The sequence below is a fragment of the Apodemus sylvaticus genome, chromosome 18, assembly GCF_947179515.1.
Source record: "Apodemus sylvaticus chromosome 18, mApoSyl1.1, whole genome shotgun sequence".
Taxonomy (NCBI): domain Eukaryota; kingdom Metazoa; phylum Chordata; class Mammalia; order Rodentia; family Muridae; genus Apodemus; species Apodemus sylvaticus.
Genome location: NC_067489.1, coordinates 51,859,374 through 51,878,039, shown reverse-complemented (window position 1 = coordinate 51,878,039; position 18,666 = coordinate 51,859,374). Strand labels below are relative to the sequence as shown.

Below are 18,666 nucleotides of genomic sequence, written 5' to 3'. Positions count from 1 at the left end.
GCATTCTTTTTTTTTAAGGTGCGGTATCTGATGGCTGTTTATTTTCTGCTTGGTGCAAGGCCCAGTCATGGGTCAGGAAAGCTCAGTGCTCTGAGAGAAGAGGGAGCTCTCTCCAGCTCTTGCTGGTGACTGTTGATTGCAGCTGCCTGCCTAGCTTACACGGTGGGGTGAGTGCAGCCTAGTACCTTTGAAACTTGGCTTAGCTTGTGATTCTATTGTGTCAGGACTGGATTCTGGTGTTGGCCTGGCCAAGATGAATTAGTCCCTCTTCATGGTTTGGGTAGTCTAGTCACCAGTAATCACACTTTGGAGGCTGGCAGGGGCTTGTGGAGGTTAAATCTGCTGAGTGTGTAAGAGATTCCAAGACATTGGATGTGAATTAGAGGTCAGATTTCCCGAAAATGAAGCTAGCTCATGAATGGCTATGCTTGGCCTTGGGGATAACTGGATGATAGGTCAAAGCATCTTTAGGGTACTCAAAGCTTCCATGGAATCTGTTGCTGGGCAAGGAAGCCAAGGATCACTGGTAGTTGTGGTGGATAGCCATGAAAGAGCTGTTAGAAAGGATGGCCGCCATGCTTCAGGGTTAGAATGCTGTGACGACCTTGGTAGCGACCTCTTCCAGGCTGTCAAGTATATTTTAAATTTCCTTTGTCATTGGCAACGTACTTGACCTCTCCTTAGAAAACATAGATGGCATGATAACCTGCAAGAAAGCCAATATTCAGTGTCATTCACCAGAACTTGTTTTACTAGGAAAGTCCAGTTAAGCAGTTTAGCATGTACACTAAAACAGAATTATAGTTAAAGCATAGGTCTATCATGTCTAATGACCCCCACTTTATTATTTTTAATCTTCCATGAATATGAGCTTGGATTATATTAAAACTATTCTATTGTTTAAGGTTGCCATAGTATTTATTTATTATTTATTTATTTTGAAATTATAATTATTTTATTCCTCCCTGCCATTTCCTGCTTCTAAATACTTCCATATACCCACTTCTTTTCAAATTCATGATCTCCTTTTATATCATTTTATATATATATATATATGTATATATATAATATATGAATATATACACACAATTGCCTGATATACGTATATATTATTTATATGTATATATTATATGTATATTTTATATATAAACATACATATGTCTATGTGCATATGTACAAATTCTTTTTTATGCTGTCCATTTTTCCCTTTATTGGATATTTTCTTTATTTACATTTCAAATGCATAAATACAATCTTCTCAGTCTGCCTAGTATTACTTATATGCATGTTTTCAAGTCTGACCACTTGACACTGGGTAAACAATTGGTGGATAAACATTTATGTTTTCTTCCCTGGAGAACACTATTTCTCTCTTGCTCTCAGCATTTCTTAGTTGCCTGTAGTTCTTTGTGCAAAGTTGAGGCCCTTGCTTCATTCTCCCATCCATATTAGCATGTCTACTGCTGGTTTTCTATATGAACTTATCTTCAAGAAGCCATGCTGGTGAAACCTTATGGTTTTATCTTCTGACATTCCTAGGAGACGCACTCTCACTGCAGTCTCTGATCCTCCATTTCTAAGTCTTTCTGAACCACTTTATACCATGATCCAGTAGCTTTAGGTGTAGTATTGTTTTGTAGATGTATCTGATGAGACTGGACTCTACTAGTTTGCATTTTGTCTTCCACTCAAAAATGTTTTTTCTTAATTTTGATAGAGATCTTATATCTTTTACTTAATTACCTACAATAAAAATACCTTGAGAATAGAAGGAAGTAATTACATATTTTTCTTAGTCAAATATATCACCTCTGGGGTTTCTTATATTTCCTGGTTTGTGACTCATGAATCCTAGTGTAAATTCTGTAACCTTTGGGGAACTTTTCTGAACAGTATGAGCTATGGAGAACCCTTTGACTTTCCCCTCTGTATTCTGTCAAAGCAAAGTATAATTTGTGACTTTCTAAAAGGGAAGTGGGGTATGGGAATAGAAATCACACCTGACAAGTTAGAAATCTCTCAGTTCTCCTATGTACATCTGAGAACTGTTATTAAGAACACTCAAAACAGACTGTCAGACAGATGTTAGGGAGCATCTGGAGGAATTTAAAAATCCCATAAGGTTGAAACAGTCATATTTATTGAAAACTGGCAGTGGACCCAGCCTTTTTCCTGCTAAAATGAAGCAGTCAGTCCAAATGGAGAAGAAAAGTTATAGTATGGATTACCCATAATAGGACAGTGGAGACCTCTATTACTTGACTTAAGCATGTCCACAGTATGAATGCTAAGGGAAGGTGGTGAGCCACAACTTGGGAGATCTCACGAGAACACAACCCTATGACTTCTTGATCTTGGATTTCTGACCTCTAGAACTGTTAAAAATATATTTGTGTTCTTTTAGACCAAACCTTGGGTATTGATTAAACGGAAACTCAGACTAATATAGAAGAAAAATACATTTTAAAAAGGAGTTTAATATATGATAACCTTTTCTTTAAAGTTAATTTACACCTATAAAGATTTTGCCATATATTCTTTGCTCTAAGTAGAATGGCAGAAGAGTTAGAAAATAAGAATTAAATCTTTCTTGATAGCAGGGTGGTGTCCTTCCTCAGGGTCACCAAATATGCATTCCTTTGATGGGAAGAACATCAATGCTACAGGACTTTGACACAATTGTAGACATGTATGTATCTATAAATATGTGAGGTAGTATTCACTGCATTGTAAGAAGCTCCTAAAATAATTTAATAAAGCATAATCCATGTTTTATAGCAATGTCTAAGGAAAAGAATAATTGGCAAGGGGCTTTTAACACAAGTTCTCCCAATATTTCACATAAATAAAATAAATTAATCATTATCATAATCACCATCACAAGACTGCATTATATAAAGTATCAATAGTCTGATTCCTAACTTGGCATGGCACTTACTGTAAGTATTACTGTAGGGGCAGAAAGAATGTGACTACAGACAACCTTTCTTGTGATTTTATGCTCTTGTATCACTTGAGAGCTTTTGGTACAGTGAATGGCTTTTTAACAGTCTCCAGTTATAGGTGTTTTATTCAAAAATCTGAGTCAATCCTTTATAATTATCAAAAACACTTTCTAGAAGTGACACAAATTAGGAGCAGAAAGAGACTGGATTTAGTGTCCAAATAAACTTTATAACCTATGCCTTTTTAACAAACTCTAGACTCATGAAGCAAAGAATATGAATACTCGTTGAAGCTAAAGCAAGCATGTGCTTACATTATGGCTAATGTGTGTGATTTGTAAAGCAAATTGTCCATCACGATTACCTAACCTGATGTCACAAGAACAAAAAACTTGTTAGTCACCCCTGGGGAAACAAGTCATCTAACATATAGGAGAAAAAAAAAACACAGTTAGATAGATAATGAAGTTTTCACATGATCTGAACTCTCACATTGAAACATCTGTCCTTAATATGTGTGGGAAGAGACAGTTTAGTTCTCCCACTGACCTTCACAAAGGTGGGAGCATCACTAGGGATGATGGGAAATTAAGTAACATTCAGCAGGTCCATGTGGAAAACAGAGTGGAAGTATTTTATAATAATCTTCTGTGTTACATTTCAACTTTTACGGAAATGTTGAAATGTTCATAAAAGCACGGTGGTTCAATTCAAAATTGGTGCAATAGCACATACTCATTTTGGCATTCTTGCTCATAAATTGTTGAAACATTTCTATGCATTTTAGGAGTTTGTACATTTTCCTAACCCTTGTGCAACAAGGTAAAGGCTTGAATGTTTTATTTTTTTTCTGCTTTTCTTCTTGTTTGTATTAGTTATCCTACCATATTTCTCTGTTCCTTTATACCTGCTTTCTTTTTCTTCTTAATTCCTCTTTCATTCCATGTTCCCTTCATCTTATTAACAGCTCTAAATTCAGGTCTCTGATTCTTTATTGACTGTGTGTTCTGTGAAGTGTATGAACTTCCATCACATCAACATTAGGAAATGGTGGGTGATCCTGAGAGTAGGAGGGAAGCAGGGAACAGGAGAGAGTGGGAGGACCATGTAACAAAGTGGTGAGAAAATGTATGCCGTAAGGAAAACTATTATTTTGTGTGCTAATTTTAAAAATCTAAAGAGAAAGATTGTTAAAATGAATCCCAGCCTGTTAGTACAAAGTCTAGGATAGAATCAGAGGAAGCTGGGAGTGTTTTGATCTTGGATACCAAAAATTGCATTTCATTCTCAGCATTCTTTCTCCTTCCTTAGAACAGTGTTTGACAACATTTTAAAGATTAGAAGCATCAGAACATGGACAAAAAAGAATATGCACACACATCCATACAAACACAATCATCGCTAAAAGCTACTGTTTAAGGAAGAATGACTACAAAGTAAGTAAAATAGAATCTTACAAACTGTAAAGAGGGTTGGAAAGAAGATGCAGTTATCAGAACATGTGCTACTCTTGCAGGGGAGCAGGGTCCAATTCCCAGCACCCCTTGTGGGTGGTATACAAGTGCCAATAATTCTAGTTTCAAGGGATCCTGTTATCATGTAAGGTGTCTAGGTTCACTTTGTTTTCCCTGCTACTTAAAGAATTGAAAGTCAGGAAAAACTCAAACACAGAAACAACAGGTAGCTGCAGGGAAATAAAAAAATCTCAGACACAGCAGCAAAACCAATATATGAAGGTCACTTTTTATTTGAAAGTAAAGAAGGACTGTATGGGGCAGGAGGTTGGCAGGAGGAAGAAGAGAAAAGAATGGGGAGATGAAGGAGGAGGAGAAGGAGGAAGAAAAAGAAGGAGGAGGAAGAGAAGAAGAAGAAGAGGAAGAAGAAGACGAAGAAGAAGAAGAAGAGGAAGAGGAAGAGGAAGCGAGAAGAGAGAAGAGAGAAGAAGAGAGAAGAAAGGAGAATTATGATGAGGAGAAGGAAGAGGAGGAAGAGGAGGAGGAAGAGAAGGAAGAGGAAAAGAAAGAGGAGATGATTCATTGCAAATAAGATTTGGTTGGCCTATCCTGGAGGACTGAGGGTTTTAAATGTCTTTCATAGTCTTCTTTCCCAAGTTAGCCAGTTTCAACAAAGACAGGAAATCCGATGAGTTGACAACTTTGGGTAAACGTGTCTTGATCTGGCTTTAAACCTACCTGACCATGCTGATTGGACAAGAGCAGTAGTAGGATCAGGTGGGAGGCTTACTGACAGGAACAAGAGCTCCTCAGACATATCCTCAGCTGCTAAGCCTTTTTCGTTTGGTCTGGAAGTTGAGGAAGAAGCTGGAAGTTTGCACACATTTTTTATTTGCCCATGTCCCTGTTGCCTAGCTTTGTGCCTGTCGGGGCTCTGACCAATCCCTAGTAACTCAATCCAACACCATCTTCTGCCCTCTGCAGGTACACATACACACACAATCATACAAAATTTCTAATACTAAGAAAATACAAAGCATGGACAAGAAAGTGAACTAAGACCCTCAGCCCTTCTGCCATCTCGGCACTGTTTAAAGCAATGCTCATGGATGGAGATAGATGCCCTCAGTAACACCAGTATAGTTTGTAGGTATAGTAACATTTCCAATAAAATTCTACTGTAGCTATGCATATGTATTACATTGAAGAAAGACTGAGCTGAGCAGTAGTGGCTCGTGCCTTTAGTTCCAGCACTTGGGAGGCACAGGTGGGTGGATCTCTGTGAATTTGAGGGTAGCCTGAGCTACAGAGTGAAATCCAGGATATGCAAAGCTACACAGTGAAACCCTGTCTCAAAGACCAAACCAAAAACCAAAAAAAGATTGATTTTTCAAAGAGATTTTTAAAAATACAGAATGGCTCTAGCACTACAGCAAAAGCATTGCCACAAAGACCTGCAGAAACCTGTGTGTTGAAACCTGCAGAAACTGCTTTCTCCTTTTGATGTAACAAGGCTAGGCCTGGGGACACAGAACTTGGGAGGTGAAAGCAGTAGAATCAGAAGTTCAAGGCCCACCTCAACTTCAAGAGATCCTTTCTTGGAAAAAAATAAGTAAATAAAATAAAAGTAATATATTTTATCTTCTGTTTTCTAGATAAATTCTCACAGAGCATCTCAGAGATTCCTGGGACTGTCCCATTGAGGGCAAAATAACAACAATCCTCCTTTCTCACCCTCCTAAGTGCTGAAGCCAAAGGCTTAAACTTTTGAACTTTTAGTGATAAGAACTCCTGTCTTATCACTAAAATTAGGTATGGTGCTCTGTATATAACTATGTACAACTCATTCTTTCTCCAGAAATCAATCGAAAACTTAGACAGTTTTGACAAAGAAGCTTTTTAAAATAACTTTATTTTTTAACTTTTATTTATTTACATTTTCAAATGTCCCCCTTTCTGGTCTCCCCTCTGCAGACCCCCTCCCCCTCCTCCTGCTCTTTGCCTCTATAAGGTTGCTCCCCTATCCATTCTATTACCCACTTCAGCCTCACCCCTCTAGCCTCCTCCTTCTGTAAGGCAACAAGCCTCCACAGGACCAAGTACCTCCCCTTCCACTGATACCAGATAAGGCAGTCCTCTGCTACATATGTAACAGGAGCCATGGACCCACCCATGTGTACTCTTTGGTTGGTGGTTTAGACCCTGGGAATTCTGAGGGGTCTAGTTCATTAAATTGAACATTTATCATTGTCTGTTGCACACTGCCATGTCTTGGGCCTGGTATCCAATCAAGTGACGAGCCAAACCGATGCACTATCTTAAGCATTTGTATGTGACACATCCTACTGAATGCTTAACCAAATGCAATGGTCAGAACAGCAGAGAGTAGCAACAGTCCAAAGTCAGTTTTCAAAGGCCCCTCCTGGATTAAGTACTAGTTATATACATTTGAGTGATGTTTGGACAGAAAGGAATCAAAATCTTAACATCATTTTACAAAAGTTGCGTGTTTTTTTTTTTTTTTTTAAGATATTTCAGAAAGGAAAAAAATCTACTTGGTATCAAGAAGTCAGGATAAACAACTCTTCTGAGCTATCTAGACTACCTAAGGATTTAAAAGCAAATCACTAGGACAACATAAGAGAGAGTTTTGGTTTATAGCTTCATATGTGAAGCATTGAAAAGATGCTTCCAGGAAGCCTTCCTGCTGTAGTTAATACAAACTGTAACATCAGAGCCAGGGCTTTAAACACAACTTTGATGCAACCCTTTCCCTTCAAAGCTTGATATGCTGAGACCCAGGAAGTTTGGTGACTTGCATAAGGACATAGCTATGTCATGATTTAACTTGCTTCATGACTTACAATTCAGTGCCCAATTAGATTGGATTCTTCTACCACCGCGTGACTCTTTAAGTAAAGAGTTGGGGTTTACAGCCCCATGGGAAGAACAATGATTTCGGCCAACTAGGCACCCCAAGACTCCCAGGGACTGAACCATCAACCAAGGGGCACACATGGTTCCAGCCAAAAATGTGGCAGAGGAAGAGACAGAGTTGGGCATCAGTGGGAGGAATGGTCCTTGGTCAGGTAAAGGCTCAACAGAGACCAGAACAAAGGGAAACCGAGGTGAGGGGAGGGAATGTGTTGGGTGGAAAGGCATATATGTGGAGGCAGGGGGAAAGAGGAGGGGGAGGGGCTGGGAGTCTTAGGGGAGGGGGTATATCGGGAAAGGTTTTACCATTGGCAATGTAAATGAAGACAATATCAATAAAAAATAAATAAATAAAAGAGTTATCATCTTGGAATAAAAAGTTCCCGGTTCTTCTAAATTAGCAACAGTCATTCCCAAGTTTTTTTTTTTTTTTTTAAAAAAAAAAACAGACAGAACAGTAACTCAAGCACACAGATCAGCTAGTAATTTTAAGTATATACTTCAACATGTCTGTCTTTCTTAAGTATTTATTTGAGTGTCTTATGTTCATTTTAAAGGATAAAATAATGTATTAATGTAGAACATTAGCTCCAAAAGTATCTTTCGGAGTATCTTCTAATGAAGCTCATGCAGCTTTGTAGACAACAGAGTAACACAGAGATTCCTCAGGCACGTTCTCCTCTATCCTTATCTGCACTTCTAGCACTTTCGGTCGGTGAAACTTAAGAGCATGGTTTGGTTTCTCAAAGTTCTGGCACTGTGGCTAAAGTGTTCTGTTGTATGTACTCTCTTACCTTGAGTGTCTATTCTCCTCTGAGTGACATTGCTTCAGAAGCAAGGTGTGTACAGGGAACGTCTCTTATCCAACTAAGTTCATGGCCCTTTCTCCATCCTTTAAGGCATATGCTGATAAATTGAACCATCTACTGACACCATTCCCCTCTGTTCTAAGTGAAGCACATATGGAGGAAAGGGAGTATTTTTAGATGTTCTAATAATGGAATCAGTTTCACTCAGGCAGTTTGTAAATATTAAAACCTCCTTCAAAAACAAGCTGGAAGCTAAATCTTACACAACTGCTTAGCAAAACATTTTTGCCTTCAGCTTCTCAGACTGAGTATTAGATTTCTAGACATGAAATGTTGCTTAGAAACTTTCCAAGTTTTGGATCTATCAGTTGTTGCTGTGAGCTTCTAGTGTTTTCTCAACTTTATCTTTTGGATCAACCATGGTATCTTGGGATTCTTTCAGAGTTTAAGAACATTCTTAATTCTGATTGTTAGTTTTTTTCTAAATCATATGTGTTACTATTCTAAACAACCGGTCTCCTTCAGCCCTAGTTCATCTGTATCAGACACACACACACACACACACACACACACACACACACACATCTATTATAGTGTGTTGAAGTGGTATTTTTATGGTCCACATAAAATTGTTTTTAAGCTTCTATGGCAATGTATTATCTTTGTCTATGCTACTCTGTCTCTTCAATCAAAATTATTACATCTCTAGGGACAAATAAATGCTTTGTCTCTGAAACACTTCTGGCTTTAATTTTAAGTTTAGTGATTTTTTTTTGGTTGTTTGGGTTTGCCAATATACTTTAAGAAACCAAAGATTTAGATTGACATTCAAGTTAATATATAACAGTTATTGTAACAGGTTCTTCCTTAGGCTTACCAAATGAAGCTGAAATTTCATTTTGTTTGCTAAAATAATCAATATATTCCAAATGTATGAAATCCAAAAATGATTTTTTGAATGGAGAATTAGTAATATACAGAGTCTGTTTTGTTTCACCTTTAGAACAATTGAGTTGGAATGATTTTGCTTTTGGTTGATTTCAAAGATGGAAAACATTGGGTGAACACCCATTTTTCTGTCTTGTAGGATGCAGAGAGGTTGACTGTGATTTTCATGATTTTCTCTTTAATAACATTTAAAAAGTAAACATCTTGCTGTGGTCAAATTAATTTTTTCTCCTCTCCTTTTCCTCAAATTTAAAAATGTAGGCCTTATCTACTATATGCAGATAGTAAATGAACACACAGTAGACAGGGCAGTTGCTTAGAGTCTGTAGACCACTCCACTAAAAACTGGAAGGCAAACTCATTAATCTATGATGAGAAAACTTTGTAAAATGTCATTTCATCTTCTAAAACCTGACTTTAACGAAAGATGGCAAGAAACTGAACTTCACACCTTATAGTACAATTTTCATTTTATTTTAAACATAGTTTTGCATGTTATAAAAATACTGATCACAGTGAGCTTTACCAATTGTTATTGCTATAAAAATGAATGCAGGAACAATATTTTTAGTGGAAATAAATTATATAGTCATTTTTTTTTTCGTTTTTTAAATCACAAGAGAAAAGCCTCAGCTGTCTGGTCCCTGGCAGAAAACCAGTCTTTGAGGAGGTTTCTTTGCACTTGAGTGCCAGTTCTTTCTTGCAGTAATCCACATGGTTCAGGAAACACAGACTTGGGCCTCTGTTACCATGGTCCCACAGTCTTTCTGTGCATAGACAGTTCTAACGTGGTAACAGTTCTTCAAGACAGTAAAATGATGGACTGAAAACTGGTATGATCTTAGTTCAGATGTGGTCTTTTCCAATATGATGGGACACAGCGACACACTTCTTCACTAAACGACAGTCCTGGATCACAGTGCTTCAGTCGATTTGCACATGGTCTTCTGTAACAACTAGGAAAACAAACCAGAAAGAAATACACATGGTGAAGACCAAGGTAGTGAGTCAAGATGCTACAGACAGCTTTTCTGTTTTCTTCAGTTTAATCCAGAAAAAAATTACTAACTTTATTATAAATGTGTTTATAGGTTTATAAATATTTAAGTATGTGCTTAGGTTTACAGAATTGTAGAGGAATGGAAAAGCCTTTAAAAGCATGGCTCACTTGCTGACACAGCAGCGGGAAGATGGACTATTGAAGCATTAGTTCTTTTGAAGTCCTTTCTGCTTTGTGGATGAAAGTAACATAGAACAGAAAGTTTGAACGTGAATATTTAAGGTCTGCTGATTTCCTGTGATCACATAAGCATGGCAAAGTTCACAAAAGTCTGGGATGTGCATGGGACCCAGACTTCCAGGCAATTAAACCCAGCCATCTTGGCAGGACCACAGCCTTTGACGAGCCGCCCCATCCACCCTCTCGTGTTTTTGCTCAGCAGCTGGCTGGATGATGGTGGGCAACTCTTCTCTCTCCACCTGTATTCCAGATCGTGAGGGAAAACATGGACAGGAGCCCTTCTCCCAAGACTTCCAGTTGCTAGTAGTGGTGAAACCACAGATTATTGATCATTTAAGTTTTGGAAGTTCTGTTCACTATAATGAATTGACTCTAGCATCTTGGAGGATGAATCTGTCTAGCTGTGTTATAAGCTGGAAAGAGAAAACATGAAAAGTATACTAAAGAGACCCTTAAACAGTTAAAAGCTCATCTCACTTGATGTTGAAAGGAAAGGGTATGCTGGGGCACTGAGGCAGGAGTGGGTAGAGGGGGGGAGCACCCTTATAGAGGCAGGGGATGGGGGAGGAGGGAAGGGGTTTGTAGAGGGGAAACTGGGAAGGGGTATAACATTTGAAATGTAAATAACAAATCAAAAAGAAAAACAGAAACTAAGTAAACTAAGTATTTTTAAAAGTTATTTAAAATATTGAATTTTTATTATTTTTGTCATTTTCACGTGCATATCTACTGCCTCTGGATTACTCTCTCACCTTCTACTCTTTCTTATTTCCCTACTGCCCCTTGTAACTCCTTCTCCTCCTTTGCAGCCACTTTCACACATTTTGATTTTTATTTTGCTTTATGAACCATCCAGTTTAATCATGTCCAGCTGAGTGATCCCTGGATTGGAAGAATCTACTGGGGCCTGGGGAGGGGAGTCCTGAGTGGGCATACAACACATCTCCCTGAATCTACCAGGGACAAATTATCCAAAAGTGAGTGTTCTATTCTCTTAGCCTTTCTTCCATCAATACCCCACATTGACCTGTTCTATTGTAGATCCAGTAAGAGCATCTATAAATATTCTGAGTTTATGGGTTTGATGGTTGTGCCTTGCCCAGAGGAAGACAGCTTACAGATCTTTTCTCTACCTTGCTAGCTCTTATAGTTCTTCAGTCCTCTTTTCTGAAATGTTCTCTGAAGCTTGGAGGAAGACAGAATAAATTTCTTGCTAAGAATTTTTAAAATATTCACGGTTACATAATAAATGCAATTTCCTTTCAGAAATAAAGAGATATAGCTCTCAGTGGTCAAAGACACCTGATTGAAAATTCACTCTGCCTTTCTCCACTGTAATAAACATGAAGAAAAGAAATGTATATCTATTTTACTGTTTTTCTCTTTTGCTCCATCCATTTCACACCATAAATTTTGGAACAATATACTTAGAAAAAATGGGCACACAAAGAGTTGCTAAGTATAAAGACTTAGCCTAGGGATATAGTTCATGGCTGGGGTATTGTTCCAAACCCATGTGCCCAAGACATACTGGCTTCAACTTTTAATACCTAGAACAACAGGAAAGTACTATATGAAAGACTGTATCCTATTAAGCAAAGATATAAGGACTTAAATATAATCTCTTAGTTAATGTGATAATTCTCTGTAGAAAAATGATGATGTCTGGGTAGTCTATATACAGTCGCAAAAAATTAAATATGTACTAGACTCATTGAAAAAAGCTTCACTGTAAAAAATGGCTTAATAAGGTTTGCTAAGATGTAATACAATTATTCTTTTGGATGTAATATCTTATTTTAGAAATATCACTTGATAAGGAGAGTATGAATATGTAAGTAAAAATTGGAAAGCATATATTATTCCAAATTATTGTAACTGAGTATTAAGATTTCTATAAGGAACTCTGCAACTATGCAGGAAGAAAAATAATATGGTCAACAAAATGCCTGGACTTAGTGAAGTCTCATTATGCAGATCTTCATAATTATAAGTTAAAATGAAAGAACACACTCTTGAGAATCAAAAGATAGACTCTACTTATTGAGGTACTAGATTAATTAATGATAAACAGTCATGAGGATACTACACTAAAACAAAGGTATAACTTGTTTTAGATGTTGAAAGGGAATTGCCTATACATATTTGGGTAGAAGAAGAGATGCAATGAAAGAGAATATTTAATGAGAATCAGGACATCACAATTTCATGTGTAATGAGAAGAGAAGAAAACTAGAAAAATGGGAGACTTATGGACTTCTAGATAAATACGAAGATCTTTATTGGATCCTAAAACTAAGAGGCTTAAACACAGCTTAACTCAGAGGTCTCTGCCAGGCTATATTCTCAGTTTAGATTAGAGATGGAAAAGCACAGAAAGCCAAATTCACATGAAGCGGAACAACTCTGAAAAACAGTGTGAATGCTACAGTGTTCTCAGCAGTCAAGTGAGAGGACAGTGAAGCAGAAGAAGTTGGCAATCTTTCTAAGCTGAAGTAGAAGAAAGACAGAACTGTAGATACTGAAGTAAGCTAAGAAGAGGCCTAGTGGCTAGACCAACACTGAAGGAATACAGCCAAAATATCAAGCCAGCGATCTGATTGAACAGTAGTCATTTTCTGAGATGAGACGTAAGTTCAGTCATTATGGTATGCCCTTGAATCTAAGAACCTCACTTATTTTTCTTGATATAAAAAGAGCAAAGGAAGAACAAAGCCATGCTGAAGAGAAAAAAAAAAAAAACAAAAACGATGGAGCAGGAGATTTGACTCAGTGGTCAAGTACTTGCTGCTCTTTCAGAGCATGCAGATCAGCACCCAGAACCTCCATGTTGACTTACAACTGTCTAAATCCAGTTCTAGGGATCTGGTGTCCTGCTATGGCCTCTGTGGGCACTAAGCACACATATGGTGCATACACATACACGCAGGCAAAAAAAAAAAAAAACAAAAAAAACAAAAAAACAAAAAACCCAAAACCAAAAACCCACAAAGGTAAAATAAAGTAACGTTCCAAAAATGAATCTCGAGTAATTTTTGATGGTTTTACGTTTCATTTTTAATTATGTGTGTATGTCTGTGTTTGTCTGTGAGTTATGTGTGAGTGGGTGACTATAGATGCCAGAAGAGGTTGCTGAATCCCGTGGAGCTGTAGTTAAAGGCAGTTGTGAGCTGAGTGAAGTGGGTGCCAGATACCAAACACAGGTCCACTGAAGGAGGAATACCATGTGTTCTTAACCATTGAGTCATCTCTGCAGTCTGAATAACATCTACCAGCATTTTATTTTATTATCATAGCTAGCTTCATTCATTGATATGACAAATCTAGAGTCATTTGAGAAGAAAGAACTGATGAACTGAGTAGATCAGATGCTCATGTTTGTGAGACATTTTTTAAAAATTCCTAATTGATGAAGGCCTCTCCACTGTGGATGATACAATCTCTGGATAGGTGGATGTTGCCCTTGCATACAAGTCTGGGATTAAGCCAGTATGCAGTGTTCCTTCAGGTTTCCTTTGGTTCCTGCCTCCAGTTCCTGTACTGGCTTCTCTTGATAGACTGTAAATTGCAAGTCCTCTTTCCCAAAGTTGCTTTTGGGTACGGCGTTTCATAACAGCAACAGAAAGCAAGCTAGAACATTTATTTAGTTCCCAATAGGCATTTAGTGTAAATGTTACATTTTTGGATCAAATTATGCAGGAAATGGTGCTGCTCATTATTTTTAAGCTTTAAAATAAATTATACCTGGAAGTATAAGTTTTGATGATTGGAGACATAGATTGCTGAGTGCATTTCTAAAATAATACATAAATCCTCTAAGAGAGGAGAATTCATACTGGACTCTCCTTCATTACTGTCTAGGACAAGAATAGGGATTTGAACTTATTCTTATTTTTTTGTTGTTGTATTTCCTGCTTTAATGTTCCTGTGGTTACAGCAAGTCTCAAAGACCAAATATGCTTATGTATTCCTGAAATTGCTGGAGTCAAGAAACTAAGGGAGTGGGATGCTAAGTTCTGTGTCAGCCTGGTTATGGAGTAACACTGTCTCAAAGAAGCCAAATATCTTACAGAAATCTAATGTCAAGAATAATTAGGATTGACTTGAATAATCATAACTTTTTTTGAGAGGATTTACTGTATTCATTCTCATAAGCAGCTTCTAGTATGGGTGGAGGAAACAGCTTCAGTTTGGCAACACTGCATTTTCCTGAAGTGAATTATAGCTGTTCATATAGACTTCTTACCTGCATGTTTGATGGTGAAACTTCTTTCCTTTTAGGAAGCACTTCTGTTGGTTTTCTGTACATTCACAGGCGCATTTCCCGGGATTCAGGGGTTGATTTCTTGGACACGTTCTTTTACACACACATTGGCATGTGTTCTCATCGAATTCCCTGTTGGCTCCGCAGGAATTAGGGAAAAGTTTGTTTTTACAGACACACTGGCATGAGTCTCTATCTAGTTCTTTGTGAGGTCCACAACTGGATGGCCGAAGCCCTCCCTTGCAGACACACTGGCAAGTGTCTTCATCCAGCTCCTTGTTGGGTCCACAGACATCATGGAATCCATTGGTTGAGTCTAGACAAACACAGGACACACTTACTGGATCTTCCTTGGTTCAGGATATGGTAACTAATACATGGGTTCAAAAGATCTCCCCTTTTAGCTTTTCAGTAAAAAAACTGTGTATAAACATGTCATGTCCCTTCACATAAAAGTTAAAAATAACAGCAAAAGGACATATCCTACTTGGTATTCATTTCAAGGAATGATGAATAGAACATTATGAGAACTTAATTTGAAAATATCTTAATTAAAATATAGATCAGTTATAGACCAAAGTATTTTTTTACTTACCATCCTCAACATTTGAATAAAAGATGAAATCCTGCTGAGCCAGGCATCGGCACATGTAGTTGTTCCACACATAGTTTGCTGGACAAGTCTTGTTAGCTGCCTGACACCTTTTGGGGAGACAGATGAAATAGAAGCTAAACAACAGTGTAACTGGCACAGAGACCAATCATTTCTTTTTCATGTAAATGTTACAAGCCAAAACATACTTATGGAAAAGCTTTAAAATGCATAAGAATATAGGAAATGATCCATCAGTTTCGCCATTCAAATGACCCCTACTTCACCTGCTGCCTCGTCTTAACCTCGACATTTACCTCTGTAAGCTACCTCTGTCTCAGATGACTCCAGGGTTACCATTTTAAAAGGAAATGGGCTTCTTCATATGCTGACAGATTGTTTAAGCTACTAAAAAAATGTGATTACGCCTTCTATATTACTCTGTAGTTTCCTTTATCAAATAAATAGAAACATCAGGCAACTCAAGAGGTCATTTTAGAAAGCCCTTTCACATGCTTTTTTTAGTGACTGTATAAAATTTCATAAGACGATGTGATTGGACTATCTCTTTTGATAACTACTTAGGTGGCTTTGACCTTTTGCCTCTCATATACTGCTGCAGCTACGGTGCTATCCACATACAAACGCAATTACGGTCATATATCTGAAGCACAGATCCCATAGATCTGATGTTTTGATCAGTGGATAATTTCCACTTTCCATTCAACCACAAAGATCTCCAGGAGCCCCCATTGCTGTGCTTTGTTTTCACGACCATCTCCTTCCTTTTCCTGTTTTTACTTGCTCTCCTTTTTTTTTCTTTCTCTCTATTTTCTTTCCATCTTCCTTGTTTGTTAAAAAAAAATATGAAGAAATGATCTTCAGTCAGGAAGTTAAACTACACTAATGGGATCTCATTCACGTTGATGATTACAACATTGGACACTTCAGTATTACAGACCTCACTAGCTCATCTTATTTACTGCTGCTACACCTAGACTGATCTACTCTTCACATAGTCATTATCATTACTACTGCTGCTGCTACTACTACAATTACTACTACTTCTACAATTACTACTACTACTACAATTACTACTACTACTACTACTACTACAATTACTACTACTACTACTACAATTGCTACTACTATTACTCTTACTACTACTACTACTACAATTACTACTACTACTACTACTACTATTACTACTCTGGTTCTTGTTACTTTAGAAATGACATTTAGAGGCTATCGTCTAATATTAATCATGTTCTGTGTCATTAGATTGAACACTTCTAGATCTTCTTAGGAGTCACATGCATACATGTTCTGCAGATTGTTCTCCTAGTTAGTCTGTCCAGGAGGCTTCATGGTTTTTAATGTTTTAGCTTACAGAGCATGCATTAACCTTCACTACTTGACTTGTTAAAAGACATTGGTGTAGACATCACGGGGAAATATTTACTTAGATGTTACACATCATTCATTTTAAAACAGTATTGTGAAAAACATTATGTGGTGGAAGGATGCCGAATCAATTCCAAATTGTTACTACACAGAATTCCTCTGTGGACACTGTAAAAAGTGCACCAAATACAAACAAATAGGTTATACGCTGTGGTTGCTGCTAAGAAAATTTACATAGATACAGCCTCAATGTGATGAGATACTTCTTTTCCAAAACAGCCTGAGAGTTATTATGAAACCATACAAAGATCTTGTTTGAGGTTGTCTTTTGCAGAATGAGCAATTCTGAATTGTGTTTGTTTTAATGCAGCCCCTCACTATGTAATGTAAGCTGGTCTTGAACTTGTGATCCTGTTGCCTCAGCCTCCCCAATGTTGGGATCACAGGCACACACCTCTCTGTCGATCTTGCAAATATGCCTCTTATAACCATATCTACCTTCAATTTGGATATAACGTCTGATGACTTAACAGTGTTTTCCTTCCCTACACTAGGTCTAAGACACAGTCTATTTGTTCTTTTTTTCCCTTCTTGAAGTGTCCCAAAGTTCATGGCCCCTTTAAGTTGTTAAAAGAACTTATTATAGAGCATTTCCTGAATTTAGTTCAAGTTTGACTTTTTTTCACCTTATTATTTGCTATGTCATGCCAACTACAGCCTCTCATAAAGCATGCAAGCATTCCAGGTGATCACTTTAAGCAACTACGTGCTAATGGCAATAATACTTGCTATATGAACATGATACTGTTTAAGCATCGTAGATGTTATCACAATAGTTCTCTTTTTGTACAGATGGTGTAATTTATGGTAATTCATCTAAAATAATCTACACTTGGGGCCTAACTGCAATTCACTGTATTTTTTTCATTTAAAATAAAATTAAACATGCTTAGCATATATATTTTCAGGAATAAACACACGATCTTAAGCAGGATAAGTATGTATTTTTAGGCAAAAAATGATCACTGACATCCAAAACCAACAAAGGATAACTAAGGCTTTCAGTCTGTATGTTTGACTTCATTCTTACAAATTCCAGTAAAACATTTGGCCTCCAATGATTTTTATATAAATAGCTGCTTGCTTTATCCAGTGTATGTGGCATGCCGTTTGTTTTTAAAATGTTATATATGTAACTTATGTGACAATGAGTTAAGACTATGAGAAACGTGTGTTCATTGAAGTTCATTCTGGTCCATATTTCCAGTGTGATATTACTTTTTTTAGTATCTTTGTTTATATGTTTCAGTATTTCATTTGAAAAACAACAAAAGCCAAATGCCAACAACAGGACAACGTTTAAGCCTTGTTCACTTAGTATTCCCAGGAACACACCATACAGTCCTACTTTTTCATAAAATCTCTCCTCAACTTCTAGAATGTGAGGCTGGTTATAAATCATAGATATCAAGGTACTTGATCTCCATTTGGTGAATGTTTCAGGAGGATTAGGAGGTGTAGCCTGCTATGGGAAGTGTCACTTGGGAGTCAGGTGTTGAAGTTTCAAAAGACTGATGCCGTTTTGTGTTGGTTTTCTGACTCCTTCATATGGGCCAAGCTCTCTGCTCCTGCTCCAGCACCACGCCTCTCCTCCTGTTTCCAAGATTCCTGCCCTGATGGCAATGGACTATTTTCCCTCTGATATTGCTTGCTATCAAATAAAACTCTTTCCTTTTATACATTTCCTTGGTTATGGTATTTCATCGCAACAAAAAAAGGGAACTAATCTAGTCATTATTTTATATTATAGTTTAATCATGTGTATAAATACTTCATGACAGGTTTATATAGTATTAATCAATCTTCTAAACCAATATTATTAATTTTGTATGTATATTCTACCCAAACTTTAGTATCCTATCATAAAATACCTTGATTATTCTTCTACATGTGGCAATTATCATTCTACATGTTGTTTATAGGCGGGAATATACTGTCATGGTGACAATAGAAAACATTTTTTCTTCATTTTTGCAATATGTCATTTATCCTACTTTTGCCTCATGCAGTGCTTAT

At 37.2% G+C, this 18,666-nt stretch overlaps 1 protein-coding gene across 1 annotated transcript in view; it reads right to left on the bottom strand.

Annotated features, from left to right (window-relative positions):
* Window positions 1–9,566: 9,566 nt before the first annotated feature.
* Vegfc (vascular endothelial growth factor C) overlaps window positions 9,567–18,666 on the bottom strand; it is a 104,169-nt gene continuing 95,069 nt past the window's right edge. Inside the window, exons 5-7 of the mRNA XM_052162076.1 lie at window positions 15,190–15,296; window positions 14,577–14,910; window positions 9,567–10,046 (exon numbers count right to left, since the gene is read on the bottom strand). Coding sequence (XP_052018036.1) covers window positions 9,932–10,046; window positions 14,577–14,910; window positions 15,190–15,296 — 556 coding nt within the window. The 3' untranslated portion in view covers window positions 9,567–9,931. The remainder of the gene's footprint in view (window positions 10,047–14,576; window positions 14,911–15,189; window positions 15,297–18,666) is intronic.